The 14355-nt window shown below is 42.5% G+C and overlaps 3 protein-coding genes and 1 long non-coding RNA gene across 7 annotated transcripts in view; all 4 read right to left on the reverse strand.

Annotated features, from left to right (window-relative positions):
- Window positions 1-693: 693 nt before the first annotated feature.
- LOC120815579 (uncharacterized) lies at window positions 694-3175 on the reverse strand. The gene is made up of 5 exons (XM_040170363.2): window positions 2887-3175; window positions 2382-2490; window positions 2008-2118; window positions 1132-1210; window positions 694-1022 (listed from the first exon to the last, which is right to left on the reverse strand). Exons 1-5 carry the CDS (start codon window positions 3084-3086, stop codon window positions 931-933), a joined length of 591 nt encoding a protein of 196 aa, XP_040026297.2. The 5' UTR covers window positions 3087-3175; the 3' UTR covers window positions 694-930.
- Window positions 3176-3746: 571 nt separating this feature from the next.
- Window positions 3747-5057, reverse strand: LOC144405502 (uncharacterized). The gene is made up of 3 exons (XR_013467117.1): window positions 4684-5057; window positions 4526-4602; window positions 3747-4355 (listed from the first exon to the last, which is right to left on the reverse strand). It is a non-coding gene; the product is annotated as an uncharacterized LOC144405502 (long non-coding RNA).
- A 476-nt stretch (window positions 5058-5533) lies between these two features.
- ccdc39 (coiled-coil domain 39 molecular ruler complex subunit) lies at window positions 5534-11758 on the reverse strand. Of its 3 annotated transcripts, none has more exons than XM_078099118.1 (20): window positions 11462-11758; window positions 10825-10944; window positions 10553-10699; window positions 10303-10461; window positions 10102-10194; window positions 9872-10000; window positions 9533-9724; window positions 9317-9420; window positions 9101-9233; window positions 8451-8645; window positions 8202-8366; window positions 7977-8114; window positions 7526-7734; window positions 7276-7399; window positions 7036-7195; window positions 6803-6909; window positions 6562-6702; window positions 6249-6428; window positions 6126-6173; window positions 5534-5809 (listed from the first exon to the last, which is right to left on the reverse strand). In XM_078099118.1, the coding sequence occupies exons 1-20, from the start codon at window positions 11558-11560 to the stop codon at window positions 5717-5719; spliced, it is 2736 nt and encodes a 911-aa protein (XP_077955244.1). In that variant the 5' UTR covers window positions 11561-11758; the 3' UTR covers window positions 5534-5716. The 3 variants fall into 3 exon arrangements, with proteins under 3 accessions (XP_077955244.1, XP_040026282.2, XP_077955243.1); XM_040170348.2 differs by having other exon boundaries at window positions 6106-6173; XM_078099117.1 differs by having other exon boundaries at window positions 6067-6173.
- A 156-nt stretch (window positions 11759-11914) lies between these two features.
- Window positions 11915-14355, reverse strand: part of dcun1d1 (DCN1, defective in cullin neddylation 1, domain containing 1 (S. cerevisiae)) — a 3059-nt gene continuing 618 nt past the window's right edge. Inside the window, exons 2-7 of one of the 2 annotated variants that reach the window (XM_040170360.2) lie at window positions 14048-14261; window positions 13722-13890; window positions 13045-13175; window positions 12878-12960; window positions 12690-12786; window positions 11915-12543 (exon numbers count right to left, since the gene is read on the reverse strand). In XM_040170360.2, coding sequence (XP_040026294.1) covers window positions 12467-12543; window positions 12690-12786; window positions 12878-12960; window positions 13045-13175; window positions 13722-13890; window positions 14048-14261 — 771 coding nt within the window. In that variant the 3' untranslated portion in view covers window positions 11915-12466. Of the gene's footprint in view, window positions 12544-12689; window positions 12787-12877; window positions 12961-13044; window positions 13176-13721; window positions 13891-14047; window positions 14284-14355 lie in introns of both variants that reach the window. The other variant, XM_040170359.2, reaches the window with a different exon arrangement.

The following is a 14355-nucleotide window of genomic DNA, read 5'->3' on the forward strand; positions in this document are numbered from 1 at the left end:
TTCTGGGATTTATTCCTGAGGAGCTCCACTATGAAACAGAAGTTAAGTCCTTTGTTCAAAGGATCAATGGTTGATCTCAATGTCATGTTTCATGAAGACTGTCACAGCTTATTGGACAGATTTTCTGAAGGTTTTTAGCAAACAGACATGGACAGCACATGCATTATCTGACTGATCTCTGGCAAGAAACTCACAAACGGGCTGATTCACTATTTGCAGGCATGATTCTCTCCACCGCAAGGAGCAGTTTCTCAGATACATCAACCTGAGCATTCCGGGAGAGACAAAAGTAGGACTGTCCTCAACCAAACCAAAACTAATCAATACGTTGATTTCATTGACGGGTCTGTGAAACGGAGGTTCTCCACAACGAAATCACACAACAGCACCACTTTGACCTCAACAGCAGGTTCAGACACCAATGATAATGTTTATTTGGTGATATTTGTAACAATCTCTATTTGGTCTCCTGTAAAGTGCAACATTTAGTTAGTTTAATTAGTCTTAAATGTAGCTGTTTATATTTCTGTTTCTTCTTCATATCATTCTTCATTATTTGAAGTACTATTTAACAAAAGGTACTTACATCTTTGCAATGCATACATATGTATTCGGAGCCAACCACATTGGAATACAAAAAGGAGAGGACATGTTGAAACCTCACCGTTTAAAGACTGTAGATACAAACACATATTTTTGCTTTGATTGATTTATTGGAAATTGTTCATACAATTCAGAGACATCAGCTGTTAACATCTGTGTTCATGTGAAACCGATAACTGAATCATTTGTATCAAATCATTTAAAACTACATTTACAGTGTGTCTTAGATGATTACTATGTACCTTTATGAGGCCTACGTGAATACAAGAAGAAGATAAATACACTGTTAGGAACCAGTATTCTCTGAAGACGTTGTGAGATTTCCGCCTAAAGTAAGGTGCAGTTGGCGGAATCGAACCCGGGACAGATCCACTTATTGCTGAACTGTTTGTATCCCTCTGCCTTGATCAGGTCACTTCCTGAACGGAGGAAAGCATACAGGTTTTCATTACCATGGTTCCTATGAAGGAAAACATTGACATGGTTCATTGAATGAACACATCTCAGGGTGCCAGGTGGAATATTTACCGTCCATGAGGTTCTGGAGGCTGCAGTAGTTTACGCTGTCATCGGCTAGGTCTTCGGAGAACTCAGATACTGCTTCTCCCTACACATCAGAAGCACCAGGAGGCAAACAGTGTGTCAACAAGGAGCGTCAGGGACTCGAGCCAATTCGCTCGGAACTCTCCTGAACATTTTCTATCCAGTAGCCGAAAAGTCCGAAAAATAACGTCTACCCCCATTGGTGTGATACTTTTCTATTTCATCTGATTATTAAAAGTCCATGTCACAGGTTTAATGTTCACAGAGCAGATGCTGCACCCTGTGACCCAGCAGAGATGGATAATGCATTCCGATGGGGTTTGACTTGCATGAAACCTACAGGGCTAAAGGGTCAAATGCTTGTTAGACAAGGTGCTTGTGAATCCAAATATTTTTCCACATGTTATCTTGGTCAGGAGGAAACCACGGGACTCACAAGACACGCATTAGTCATGTATGTGCACAGAAAATGGAAAGTGTTAATCTATTATTGATTTGTATGATGTTTTGATTGATACATAAGCTTTTGAAGTGTGTACCAGTATGAGATATCTCATGTGAAACTCATGTATTTGTTGTAATATTTAATATACAAAATGTTTTAGTGAACATAATCTAGATTTCCAGCCCAGACGTGGTGCTTTATGATGTTGTTTAACGATGTCATAAGTGGGCTTGAGCTAAACATTCAAACACGTCAATGCTTGCACCACTAGAGGACACATTGTATGATGATTACATCTGGTCTTCACTTGACTTTATCAACAAAGTCCTGCGGTCTTCAACAAATCGTTTTCAGCACAACTAAAATGAAGTAGCAAGTCTGTTTACTTGTTCAGAAGAATAAGAGAAAGCCCTTACGGTCACTTTGCAAACGGTGGACTGCTCCAGGAGAAACTGAAGGTCATTGACGTTTTTGGTTCCAGGAGACGTGTGCGCGGCTTTGATCACGTATGGAGCTGTTGACACAAGCTGCGAAGCAAATTCAGTCAAGTCAAGCGAGCACAGTATGATCGCGTAAACGTATGTTTTATTCGATTTAAGTTGTTTCACCAGCTTTGACAGACGCTGTTGCAAACACCCAATGACATTTTGGTCTATTTAAAAAAATTGGCTATATGTTATCTCTATGAGTAAAATAAAACCAGTTTTGCATCCTTAATGAATGCTGGACATGTAGCTCATTTTCACCATAATTAATGTACAATACTTGAGCTAACAGATCTCTTTCTAACCTCGTACGAGCACCTCTCTCCGGTATATTGACAGCTTTGCCCAATCTGCCAGGCCTTGATCTGGCTCACCAGCTTCACAGTTACATCTTCGCACGAGATGCCGAACAACCTGCAGAACCAAAAAAGTAACGCTTCATCACTGGCATTGTTTAAAGTATCACTCAATATATCATTGGTCGCAAATCTGTTTGTGGAAATCTGGATTATGTTGATAAATTAGTGTATTGTATATTTTATATAAATATCTCCAGGCGGCTCAGTAATGAGTGTCTTGTGAGTCCTGTGGTCTCCCCACATCCAGGATAACGTGCGAGAAGCGAGGCTGCACAAAACTTTGTCTTCACAAGCACCTTGACAGTTAAGCCCTGACGTTTAATAATCAGATGAAATAGAAAAGAAATACAGAAAGTTCACATAGAGACTCCCCAAAGGCCACCACAGAACATTCAAACACAGTTTGATCCAATACAGGCGAATCAAATATACACTGAGAAATGAACATTACCATTTGATTTTGCACTGTGAGGTTCCGTCAGCCGGTGAGAGGCTGAGCGTGGCCCCCAGGAGGAGAGCAGAAGCTACCAACAGGAGTCTCAGGTCCATAACGAAGGCAGGTGAATCCAGTGTGTGTGGACGAGTGTGTGGATGTATTCCGAATGTGTCTCCTTGCTCTGCCCAAGAGGCTAAACAGACCATGTGGGTCATGCGGAAGAGATGACAGCACAGGATTGATTAACATGCTCTACAGCACCGGAGAAAAAGAGATTGGAGGAAACTGAATATATAATTTCATCCCAAACGTTGTTCAGAAATGGGCACGCCATGGTGCAGGAAGAAACACGGAGGGTGGGTGGGACTTTATGTATCGCCCTCATCACTGACTTCATTGAAATCACCGTTGCAACCTCATCAACCATTTCTAACCATCCAAACAACTGCAATAGTAAAATCAAACTCAGTGACAAGTAATGTGTAGCGCGGGAACCAAATTAATTTAGACAGCACGGTATAGATTTCTAAAACGTACTGTAAAAAATAGATACAGGTGGATAAAAAGGAGTTTTAGCTAGAGATTAATAATATTACAGTTCAATGGTTGCAGTTTATGCAAATTAGAATAGTTTGTTTTATATGTACAAGATTCAGAACGCGTGTAATCCCTGGCAGTCTAACGTGGTAGCGATTTAATTGGTTTGTCCCGACACTAAACAGCCAATCCAACAACTCCCCTCTCAGGTGGAGGGGCGGGGCTTAGTATGCAGTCAGGTTCAGCGTTTGAACCTTCAGCAGATTCACTTATTACCGTCTAGCTACACGGGACGGGTGTAAAACATGTCGATAAAAATAAATCAAAAGACAACGGAATAACTGTTGAACGCGTTTATTTCGGTTCAGAGCGGCAAATGATTGTTTTGTCGTTTGATTGATTGATTAACACATGAGACTCCAGGATTAATCATAGCCTGGCTGTTAACCTGCTCTGGCGCAGGCTGGCTGCAAAGGATTAAGGTAGAAGTGTTAGAATTTCACTTACTGTTACTGTACTGTTAATTTATATTGAACTCATTTAATTTCATTGAAGTTTTTTTCTTTTACAACCTGCTCAGTTTTGCACTTTTCCTCCTCACCTCATTTCTGCCTTATCCTTACCTCATTTATGTAAATATTGTATTCTTATTTTAATTTTAATTTTAAAATTGGTCGGCTTTCCGGAAAGGCAAGCACAAGAATTTCAATACACAGGGCGTGTGTAAATGACAATAAAAATCTTTGAATCTCTTTGAATCTACATGGCTAGGTTTAATTCAACCTGCTTTCGTGCAACCAAGTGAAAGCTAAATTCATCCAGGATAACTTGAATATCCCGGCTTATTTGCTGATGTAGATTTTCTGCAATGTTTGCTGCAATTTGATGCTCTTGAGCGTTAACATAACCTCCGATTGGGGAAGTATTTGTTGGATGACCCTCTTGGCCTGAAAGAAACAAAGGATTTTTTACTTGTTAGTGTCCACTAGAGTGAACAAATACAGACTTAGATTACATCAGATCACACACATAATGACTTATTATCATGGAAAATAAAGAAAGAATTAGACATGACGGCAACTTTGTGAAGACTGTGATCATGTATTGGGTGATTTACCTGGTCCAGGAATGCGACTATTGTTTCTTCATTTAGCTCATGACTGGATTGGACAGCTGCCGTAATGAAGGCCACAGCTGGGTGTACAAAAGGAACGTCGTTAAAATGATTTCAGACATCAAATTGAATCATATTGTGGCAGCTTTAAACAAACTTACTATTTCCTGGAACAACGCTTGGTGCAGTAGTGGGCTGTCCAGAGGAGTTGGATATCGACGCGATAGCACTGTTTACGTCTGGGGACAGTGTTTGAGCAGCACATGAGGCCAAACAGCTGGCGAGTAGAATCAGAAGCAGCATGTTGAAGCTTGGTTTAAAATAAAATCAGCGGTCCGTAGTGGAAAAGGTGTCGCCTCTGCTATTCCCAAAAGTGTCTGGTCTCTTTCTTTCTGTACAAGGAAGTGTAACTCTTGTGCGGGAGGGTGTGGCTGTAAACAAGAACGGCTCAGTGTGCCAAAGATAAAGATGGGTCAAATCAAGCAGGTGAAAACACATACAATGAAACCTGAGAGAAGCTCCTCATTCCAGCCCTGCAGCGCATGCGCATTTCTCTACTGTGATTCGCTTCATCGGCACAGTGTTTGTTTGATTTTAACTCTTTCTTCCACTAAGGAAAATAGTTTCAGACTCTCTTGAAAAGGTCAAAGTGGGATTTTTTGTTATAATAAAATAGTTTGGATTTAACATCAAAGGAGAATTCTGATTTGGGCAAACAGCTCTGTGTTTTTGTGCTCCTTTTTTATTAAGTTGTCTGAGTCAGTTTTATTCTTTACACAAGTTTCTCAAAGCAAACAGATTACAGAGATCATACGTCTTATATAGTTTTATTTATTTAAATGAAACATAACAGCTGTTTAGACTAACTAAAGTGTGTTGATATGCATATATATATGCATGGTGTGGACTTTTCTGACATAATCTGACATAATAGTCATCTTCTTTAAGCTACAATATAAAAACTATAATGAATGTGAAATAGATAAAGTCAAAAACAATATCATATATATAAGTAATAATAAATCATACATTTTAATGTATTAAAATACATCATGTCACAACCCATCCTTGACCCTGATAACTGAAAAGCAGCATTAAATTCAGCTTGAAAAAAATTACTACGGGTTCTTCAACTTGCTGCTGCTTGCGGGGCTGGACCGTCTTGAGCTGGTGACAGGCAGGGGGGGGGGGGTCCTAGTCAGACCCAAGCCCAGCTCCATGGTCTTCAGCGGGGGGGAGGAGAGAGCAGACGCCCGGGGGCTGCTTCCGGTCGAGGACGCAGGAGACCTGCAGTACACAAAGACACCGACAGCATGAAGCCACAGAGGAATCCCAATTCAATCTCTTGCTTGACAGAAGTACACATGGCGACAATAGCTTAATGTTTTATGCTATATATTCATCCTGTATATAAATTATTCTCGATCTGTTCCATCGACGAGAGCAGAAGTAACTCATTTTGCTCAAGCAGACTTTTACAAATATTTCATCATTTAAAGCATCTGACAATAAGCCCCGATTGTTTCTGCAACTTCCATCATCACCGCTGGAGGAGGTTTAAGGACAAGTGACTCCAGTCTGACCGGATGGAGGCGGCGCTTGCCATGGAGCTCTGACGGCTGGAAGCTTGAGATGGAAGAGACAGATTGGCCTGAAAAAAGAATGCCACGAATGAAAATGAGGCACAACGTATCACGGATAAATGCTAAATCAAACCTTTTTTTACCTGCATGAAGTATTTCTCCACCACTAATCTGAGGTCTGGTTTGTCCTCCGTGGCCTCACACAGCATGTTGCTGATGCTCTTATTGAAATCTTTCAGCTCTCTCAGCTTAATGTCCGTCTCCTCAAAAGTCTCAGTCTTGGTGTTTTTTCCTGAGCGGATCTCTTTAGTGAGTTTTGAGCACTGGAGGACAGAGGGGACACAAAAGAAACCCCTGCTGATACTTTTCTGTGGTCAGAGATACTCATAACGTAAATACACATAACATCATTTGTTTATTCACTGGATCACACAAAAAGTGGGACTGGTTTCAAACCTCCTTCGTGGCTCTGTCGACCTTCTCCTGCTGGGAGGCGATTTCTTTGTTCAGTTTACTGATGAGTGACTGCTTGTGCTCTATTTTATCCTTCTCCACCGTCTCCTCTTGCAGCAGACTCTCTAAGATATTGTTCATGTCCTGGAAATGAAGATAAAGGCTTGTTTCACACAAAAGAAAGTTGTTGGGTGAGTCTAATCATGATGCTCGGATGCGCTTTCAGGGACAACGCCTAAATAACCTGTAAGTCCCATTGGAGCTCTTTGACTCGTCCTTTCTTATACTCCAGTGTCTCCTCGGCCGCCCTAAACTGCTGTTGTAGCTTCTGTTCTTCCTGGTGCTCCGGACCTGAAACAGAAACCGTCTGAATGACTTTGTGATCAGCGAGAGGAAGAGGACAATCCGTCATAGATCACTTCCTACTGAGGATCCCTGTTGAGTGCCGTTTCATTCAGTCTACTCGGCCATACGTACTGGATTCATTTACTCTGTTGAGGGATTTGCGAAATGCCGAGTTACTGTTGTCGAACAACTGAAAGGTGTTCTCCAGGGCTCTGTTTTCCAGCTCTATCTTGCGGATTTCAGCATCCAGATAGTCTCCGTTCCGCTTGAGCTCCTCTTTCTCTTGTGCAGCCTGATGAGAAGCAAACGGCAATGGTTCAAAGAGCCGGTGTTCAGACGACGTAAAAGGCTGTGTGATTACGGGCCTCTCACCTTTGTGATGTAGTAAGCCTGTGATCGCTCCTCATCCCCGTGAGGAGCGGCCATCGAATACATCAAAACCTCAAAGCGTTTTTTCTTTGTGTCGATCTGGCACAGTTTCTCATTCAGTTCGTCACTGACACAAAATCAAAAAAAATGAACTCTTCCGTAAAAATATTTTCAGAAGCGGGACATGAAACGGAGGGCGATGAAACAGTGGGCTGGAGGAGCAACGTGGGATCTGCGCTCACAGCCTATTTACCTGAGTCTCTGTCTCTCCATCTCACTGATCTTGAGGTGAAGGCTGAGCATGTCTTTGTAGACCTTCACCTCTTGCTCCCTGTCCTCTATGGCTTTCTGCAGCTGCAGCTTCCTCTTCTCCAAAGACAGCACGCTGCCGGCCTTGTTGTACAGCAGATCCCTCATACGCTTGACTTCTATCTTCATGACGTTGTGCTCCACCAGGTTTTCCTGATGAGGAACAAGTGAAGTCAACATAGAGCTTGGTTTTGTTCCACGTGCAGGTGAGGCTCATTTTCAGATCAAGACTTAATGTCAGCTACATTTTTGTGTGAAACCATTAAAAGCATCATGAGCTGGCTGATGAATGTTAAACATCTACTAGTTTAACACCGTTAGGTTAATGGAGATAATGAGAAGAAACACACACACATGATGTCCACGGGTCATATGCAATGATAGCAGTTAGTTACCTCTTTGCTGAGACGGAGTCTCTTCAGATCCTTTTCATTGATATTTTGGAGAACAATGAGCTCCTCAACCTTCTGGGTCAGATCTTTCTTTTGAGTCTCTGACTTCTCCATCTCTTTCCTCAAATAGCGAATGTCGTCCTGTCAGAGACGCGGGATTATTTCATGGGTTCAGTGTGTGAAAAAATGCAGAATAGTTGGGAGAGGTGAGCAACAATCCAGACTAACTTCAGCCTCCTTGAGTGTGTTGGTTAGCGAGTTGGCCGTCTCCTTCTTCTCCTCGAGGTCTTTCTGTAGCTGACCAATCTTAAGGTCCAGCATTTCTTTTTCAGCTGGCTGAACGCCGCTTTGCAGCCATTCCAGTTTTCCACGCAGGCGATTGATCTTTGAGTCCTACCACAGTGTAAGGAAAGTCTGAGTAAACGTGCGGTGTGATAGTAGAAAGTCACACTTGCGGTGTGTTTTTGGTAAGCGTGCCTCTTCAGCTGTGATGATCTCCTGTCTTCTCAAATCATTCTCCAGCTGTCTGAGCTGGCTCTCAAGGCTGTTGATCGTGTCTTTACTCCTTGAAACCTGGGCAATAGATTCCTTCTCCTTTGTCTTTAGCGCCTGCAACCACTCCTTACGACAAAAAAACTCCTTGCGGCAGTCAATCAGCTGGACCTCCAATTCCTATAGCAAACCACAGATAAATCAGGATTACACCAGTGCCGGCACGTAGCTTCATCCTTTTGGTACCAGTGAAATTGGCGGTCTTTTGTGGGCGGTTACTTTAGTTTTTGAACAATGTATTTGTATCTCTACAGAACAACTATCTCATCTTTGATTGGTCGTGTTGATTCATTGTTTTTAGGAGAACATTGATCATTAATGATCATAAAACATGATTTTAAAAAACACTGTTTGCAGCTCACGCCACATAAAGCACTAACAAAACCCACCAAACCCTGAATGGAGTCCTGCATGAGAGGGTTTAGTGCCGTTTTAGATTCATGACTGCACTGACAGAAGTTTATGTTTTGATTGTCAATTTGTGTTCTGACATGCAAAATAGTCCCCGATGTGAGAACCAAACAGAAAACGGATCAGATTACGGCTGTATGTTTCAGGATCATCAGGCCGCTTACCTTGATTTCCTTTTCCTCCTCCTTGAGGAGTTGTTCCATTTGTTCAGCTCTCTCCTCCTCATCAAGGACTGTCTGAGTCACAACCTTCAGCTTCTCTTCCAGTGCAACATTGTAGGCCCGGGCCTTCTTCAGCCTACAGAACACACACACATATACATTTGGATGCAGCTTGTGTACGATAATATAGCAACAATCTCTCAAAGGATTTAAACAGACTTTTCATTGTTATCCTGGATGTCTTTCTTCAATCTGGATATTCGGGACGTCACAGATTTCACATCGGAGTTTGCTCTGTCCAGTGTGCCTTTGCAAATATCCAGCTGCAAGACATATATGACAATCAATTCGTTCATTCTTCTCAAACAAAATCGAGCTGTTCTTTGACCCAGGCTCGCAACGGAAAACAATTGTTAATGGGATTCAGAACGCGACCTCATTCTTCAGGCTGCTGCAGTCACTCTCCTGCCTCTTCAAATCCTGCCGCAGCCTTACAGCCTGTTGGTTGGCCACGGTTATCTTCTTCTCGGTTTCCCTGTTGTTGTTCCTCTGAGTATTAAACAGGTGCTTTATCTCTGTGACGGTGCTATTCCTCTCCCTGATGTCCTGGTTGGCTTGGGCAAGTAGCTGGATGTATGGAGGAACAAGATGGGAACACAGAGGGTACGATACACCGTGCGTTCATTCGGATGGTTTTAATTGTGCAGAGTCCTATCTGCTTCAGATGAGTCATCGTGCATTTTATCATCAGACGCGCAAGGTCACAGGCGTTACCAGAGCAGACTGCTGCATCGCAGCGTCTCGATGCTTCATCTGCTTGATGGTGTTCTCCCATTGGTGAATGAGCTGCTGTGTCTCCAGGTGGGCCTGCTGCAAATTCTCTGTAGTTTTATCCAAAGCAATCTGTTTGGAAAGCAGAAGAAAGAGTGCATTTTCTAGACATTCTTAAAGATTTCCAATCTGCAGCCTGGACTGTGGGAATGCACAGTGGTGTCTCAGAGTACCTGTGCCGATAAGGTCTCAGTCAATTCTTTGTCGAGTGCCTTGTGCTTTTCATTGGCCTCCATTGTCTTCTTCTCTATAGCCATAGTGAGCGACTACATTGGAGAGATTACAAAGCTCTTAGTGTGAACAGCGTTTCAGTTTACAGAAAACAGAAAGTACACACGGCCCATTGGAACTTCTTCCAGCCCTTATCTCCTCACCTTGATCCTCTGCTCATCTTGCTGGGCGTACTTGATGATGGCCATGGTGTCTTCATCCTTGCATGCAGAGTCCTGTAAAAAGGCATCCATGGTCTGCTGGTCCCAGTTCATCTGGTTCCTGAACTCCTCAAGCTTCTGTGTGGCCTTGAAGATATGGTTCTGAGGACATGGACGCAGGTTGAATGTGTCAATTCAAATAATTGCAATAATGTAATAAAGTCTAAAGGAAATGAGTTGTGGGTGTATAAACCTCTAGCGTGTTCTTCCGTTCTGCTAAAGATCTATTATCATTCTCCATCTTCACAGTCTCCTGTGCTAGGCGACCTGTCTCTCTTTCTGCGAGGGTGGTAAGGTGGTTTACCAACTCTCCTTCCCTTTCCTTCGCCTTGCACAGGGCCTGCGTGCAAAGTCAAAGAGAGAAATTAACAACACCCCCGGTGCAGTGACTATAACCCAAGTCAAACGGGACACACACGCGTGGCTGATATTTAACAAACACACAACGCATTCAGATATACGTACCTCAATATTATCCAGTTCTTGTTTAGCGCGTTTAAGGAATTCAGTCTTCAACTGCTCGGCATGTTTGTTCTTCTGAATTTTGTTTTCCAGTTCAACCAACTGTTTTTCTTTCTTGTGAATCTGTTGTTGAGGTTGAAGTCGTCACGTTAAAAGCACAACCTGACCTACAGTCTGCATCAGCTGTCTCATGCCCATCACCGCGTGCAGGTACAATCATGCTAGAGCAGGGGTCTCAAACTCGCGGCCCGCGGGCCAGTTGCGGTTCTCTGGACGATATTTTGTGCCCCCCTCACCACCTCAATGTGAAGGCGTAATGTTAGTACCCCCCGTCAGCGCCACCCCGTCGGCCCGCGTTCGATCGAGGTGGGATCTGCATCTGGCCAGTACCCGATTTGAGTTTGAGACCCCTGTAATAAGAGCATTATGTAAAAGTTATTGGGGAAGCTCATTTGAATACGCATGACCTGGATTCTATCAAAAGTTAAAACAGGCATCACGGCGGTTGATTCGAACATTTTTATTGTTCAAAACGTCAAACTAGTACTAACACAGCACGGCCGGCAACTTCTTCACAAATTCATCGCGTCCGAAACGAACAACGGTCGCCGTTGTCGTCGTAAGCGCCGCCGCGCCTCACCTCCTCCATCAGGGCCTTGTTGGCGGCGTTGAGTTCGGGGATGGCGAAGCGCTCACCCCAGCCGACCTCACCCGAACCCGGATCAACAACACCGGACATTTCTCCCGCGCTGTTCCGCTGAGCCTCTCCGGATGAAACGACGACGACGTTCAAATAAAGTGCCGCGTGTTTCGGCGTTCGTTTAAAAAAAAATCCGCCGCTGCGATCGATTGTTTCTGCAGTTTGCCGTTGCCACCGTTGTCTTGTTGGCGGTCGCCCCTGGCAACCGCTTTTGGCCGATAACCGCTATCGCCACCAGGAGGCGAGAAGGAGTCCGTTGTGCCGCAGAAGTGGTTTCCCCTCCTTCTCAATGAGCGTCAAAGTTCAACAAGGAAGTGCAACAACAAGAGTCTAAACGCGTCGTACAAAGATGCAGCATTTTTTTAAAGCAGAAAAATACAAAGGCCTGGCAGCTTTAAAGATACCAAATTGAAACATTTATTTTATCTTTATACATTTGTGTTCAAACAAACAGCATTATGCTTAAAAAAATTACAATCAATGTTTTATACTGACTTGTCGCACACATGTATCATAAAACAAAAACAGGAATGCACACAAGAGTATTAAAATTAATTATTTAAAGAACAACATCCCCTGGCAAACCCTCATGTCCAGAGAACAATTCGAAAGTGTGTCTTTCTATCTGCTTTTGAGCGGCGCCCAATCACGTCAAGATGATGACTCCTCTAGTTGGCTTGAGCGCACACAAAAAGGCCCAATACTTAAGATAAAAGATCCAAACCACCACAAGTTGACCAACAAAGATATGCCTTTATATATATATATATATATGTAATTACACACACACACATATAAAGTCTCTGTTGTGTAAAATATTTCAGTCCTGAGGGTTGAAAAGGCAACATAGTTCTCAGCTCGGCGCTGTCTTCTTGTCCTCCGTTCACTGCGCACTCCGTTTTTTATAGAAACCTCCCATGGACGTTCCCATAGTGAGAGCAGCCATCAAACTGCCGTGCTTTTGGTCCCGATGTGTGGTCGTGCAAACTCCACAAAGTCGTCAATAAGGACAGGCCATGCGCCTGTTAACAAAACAAATTTTAAAAAAAGGTTAAACTCACCGACTGATACTGTAAAACCACAATAGGCGTTTGGTAAAGCAGGTTAGGGACGTTTGCATCCACACATTGATAAATGGGTCAGATCTTAGCTGACTGTTGCTACAAACCTTCCTCATCATAATTCGACATGTCATCAGTGATCATAGTGCTGAAGTCAAGTAAGAGGTTCCAAGTGTCCTTAGGAATTGATCTTTTGTGGTGCTCCTGCAAAAGATGTAGGGCCAAGTTGAAAAAAAAAGCCAATGAGAAGTAATAACGTTTGTATTTTTAGAGTTATCTTGAGAGATCAACTTACAACTAAAAATTTGTTCCACAACTCCAGAAACTTGAATCGTCCAGCCAGTACTAAATTCCAATATGCAATTGCCATTTCTAAATCTTTAAGATAACCAGAAAAAAAGTCAATAAACATTCACAAAAAAAAAAAATACATCATAATGATAGGTATTAAAAGATTCTTACCCAAACCTTTCTGGCCCGGATTCTTTGCAAAATTAAATGTAAACTGGTAAAAGTCCTTAAATTTCCCTTGGTCTTTTAACTCTTGATCCATCTTTGGCAGCTGAGCTTTTAGCTTCTCTATGCTGTCACACCTGTGGAAACATTGAAGGAGAATCTTTTCTTTTGCTGGACCAGAAGAAATGTGTTTAAGGCGGCATCAGGGTTGTCTGTAAACCTGATAATTATTAAAGAGTCATATGTAAGTATAATGGTAACTTTGTCACAGTTGAAATTAATCAATTAATTAATTGCAAGTCTGACACGGAAAGAGTTCTTCCGGTCAAAGCACCATACTAAAAAAATAAAAGTACAAAGAGGGTCGCTCCTCGGTTCTTTTTTCTCATTACTTAATGCATTATACATACTTATTTTTAACTTAAATAACCCTTTTTGAAAGTTTGACTATTTTTGACAACATTGGGCTTTTATTTAGGAGCAACATGCAGGAAGTGACTGCAGAATGCAAGAAAATAAGCTCTCTCCTCTACGTCCAACCTACCAGACATCGATCGAATTTGTCTTTGACACATTCTAAACAAAGTCTAGAACCTCTATATTGATAACCATGTTTTTGCATAAAACAGAGGAGTTTCCCGAGTGTTTGTACCTTCTGAGAATTCGTTCTTATTCATTCTTACCCTTGTTCCGCCATGCCGTCCATGAACTCCAGTTTGGAAAATTCGCACTGTGTCGCTGCCCTGAACTTCCAGGCTATGAGGAGGACACTTATACTGGCCGGGTCCAGAGCCAGGTCGTCACAGAACTGCTGGATCCCATCGATGCCAATCTTGTTATCATCATGAGGATCTAAATATTAAAGAGTGAAGAGGGAGACTTTTAATCATTATTTCCCCACAAAAAAAAATGTTCTCCAATGATTCACAGCCAATATTTCCAGCGCTGCTGTGTGACGTATTCTTAAAGGGTAATGTCTGTAAACCTCCTCTATCTAGAAATACCGTACCTCTATATCTGTTGTAGAGCTGATCAAGCTTCTTCTTGTCTAAGGCTCCTTTTAGGTTTGAAACGTAGAGCTCTGGGTTCTGGAAAAACTTATCCGTGGCAACGTCTAGTTTCCAGTCATTCTGCGACAGACAGGTCAGTGCAGTCTTCTCATTGGATTGCGTGAAGATCATGAACTGACGAACTTTATCCTTCTGGGAGGACTTCAGCTTGTTCTGCACAAAGACATACAAAACACTTGTTGTTGCAACACACGAATGTACGTTACGTTAGTGTAAAGAGCAGATATAGCAACACCTTAAAACTACT

Source organism: Gasterosteus aculeatus, chromosome 3 (assembly GCF_964276395.1).
Source record: "Gasterosteus aculeatus chromosome 3, fGasAcu3.hap1.1, whole genome shotgun sequence".
Taxonomy (NCBI): domain Eukaryota; kingdom Metazoa; phylum Chordata; class Actinopteri; order Perciformes; family Gasterosteidae; genus Gasterosteus; species Gasterosteus aculeatus.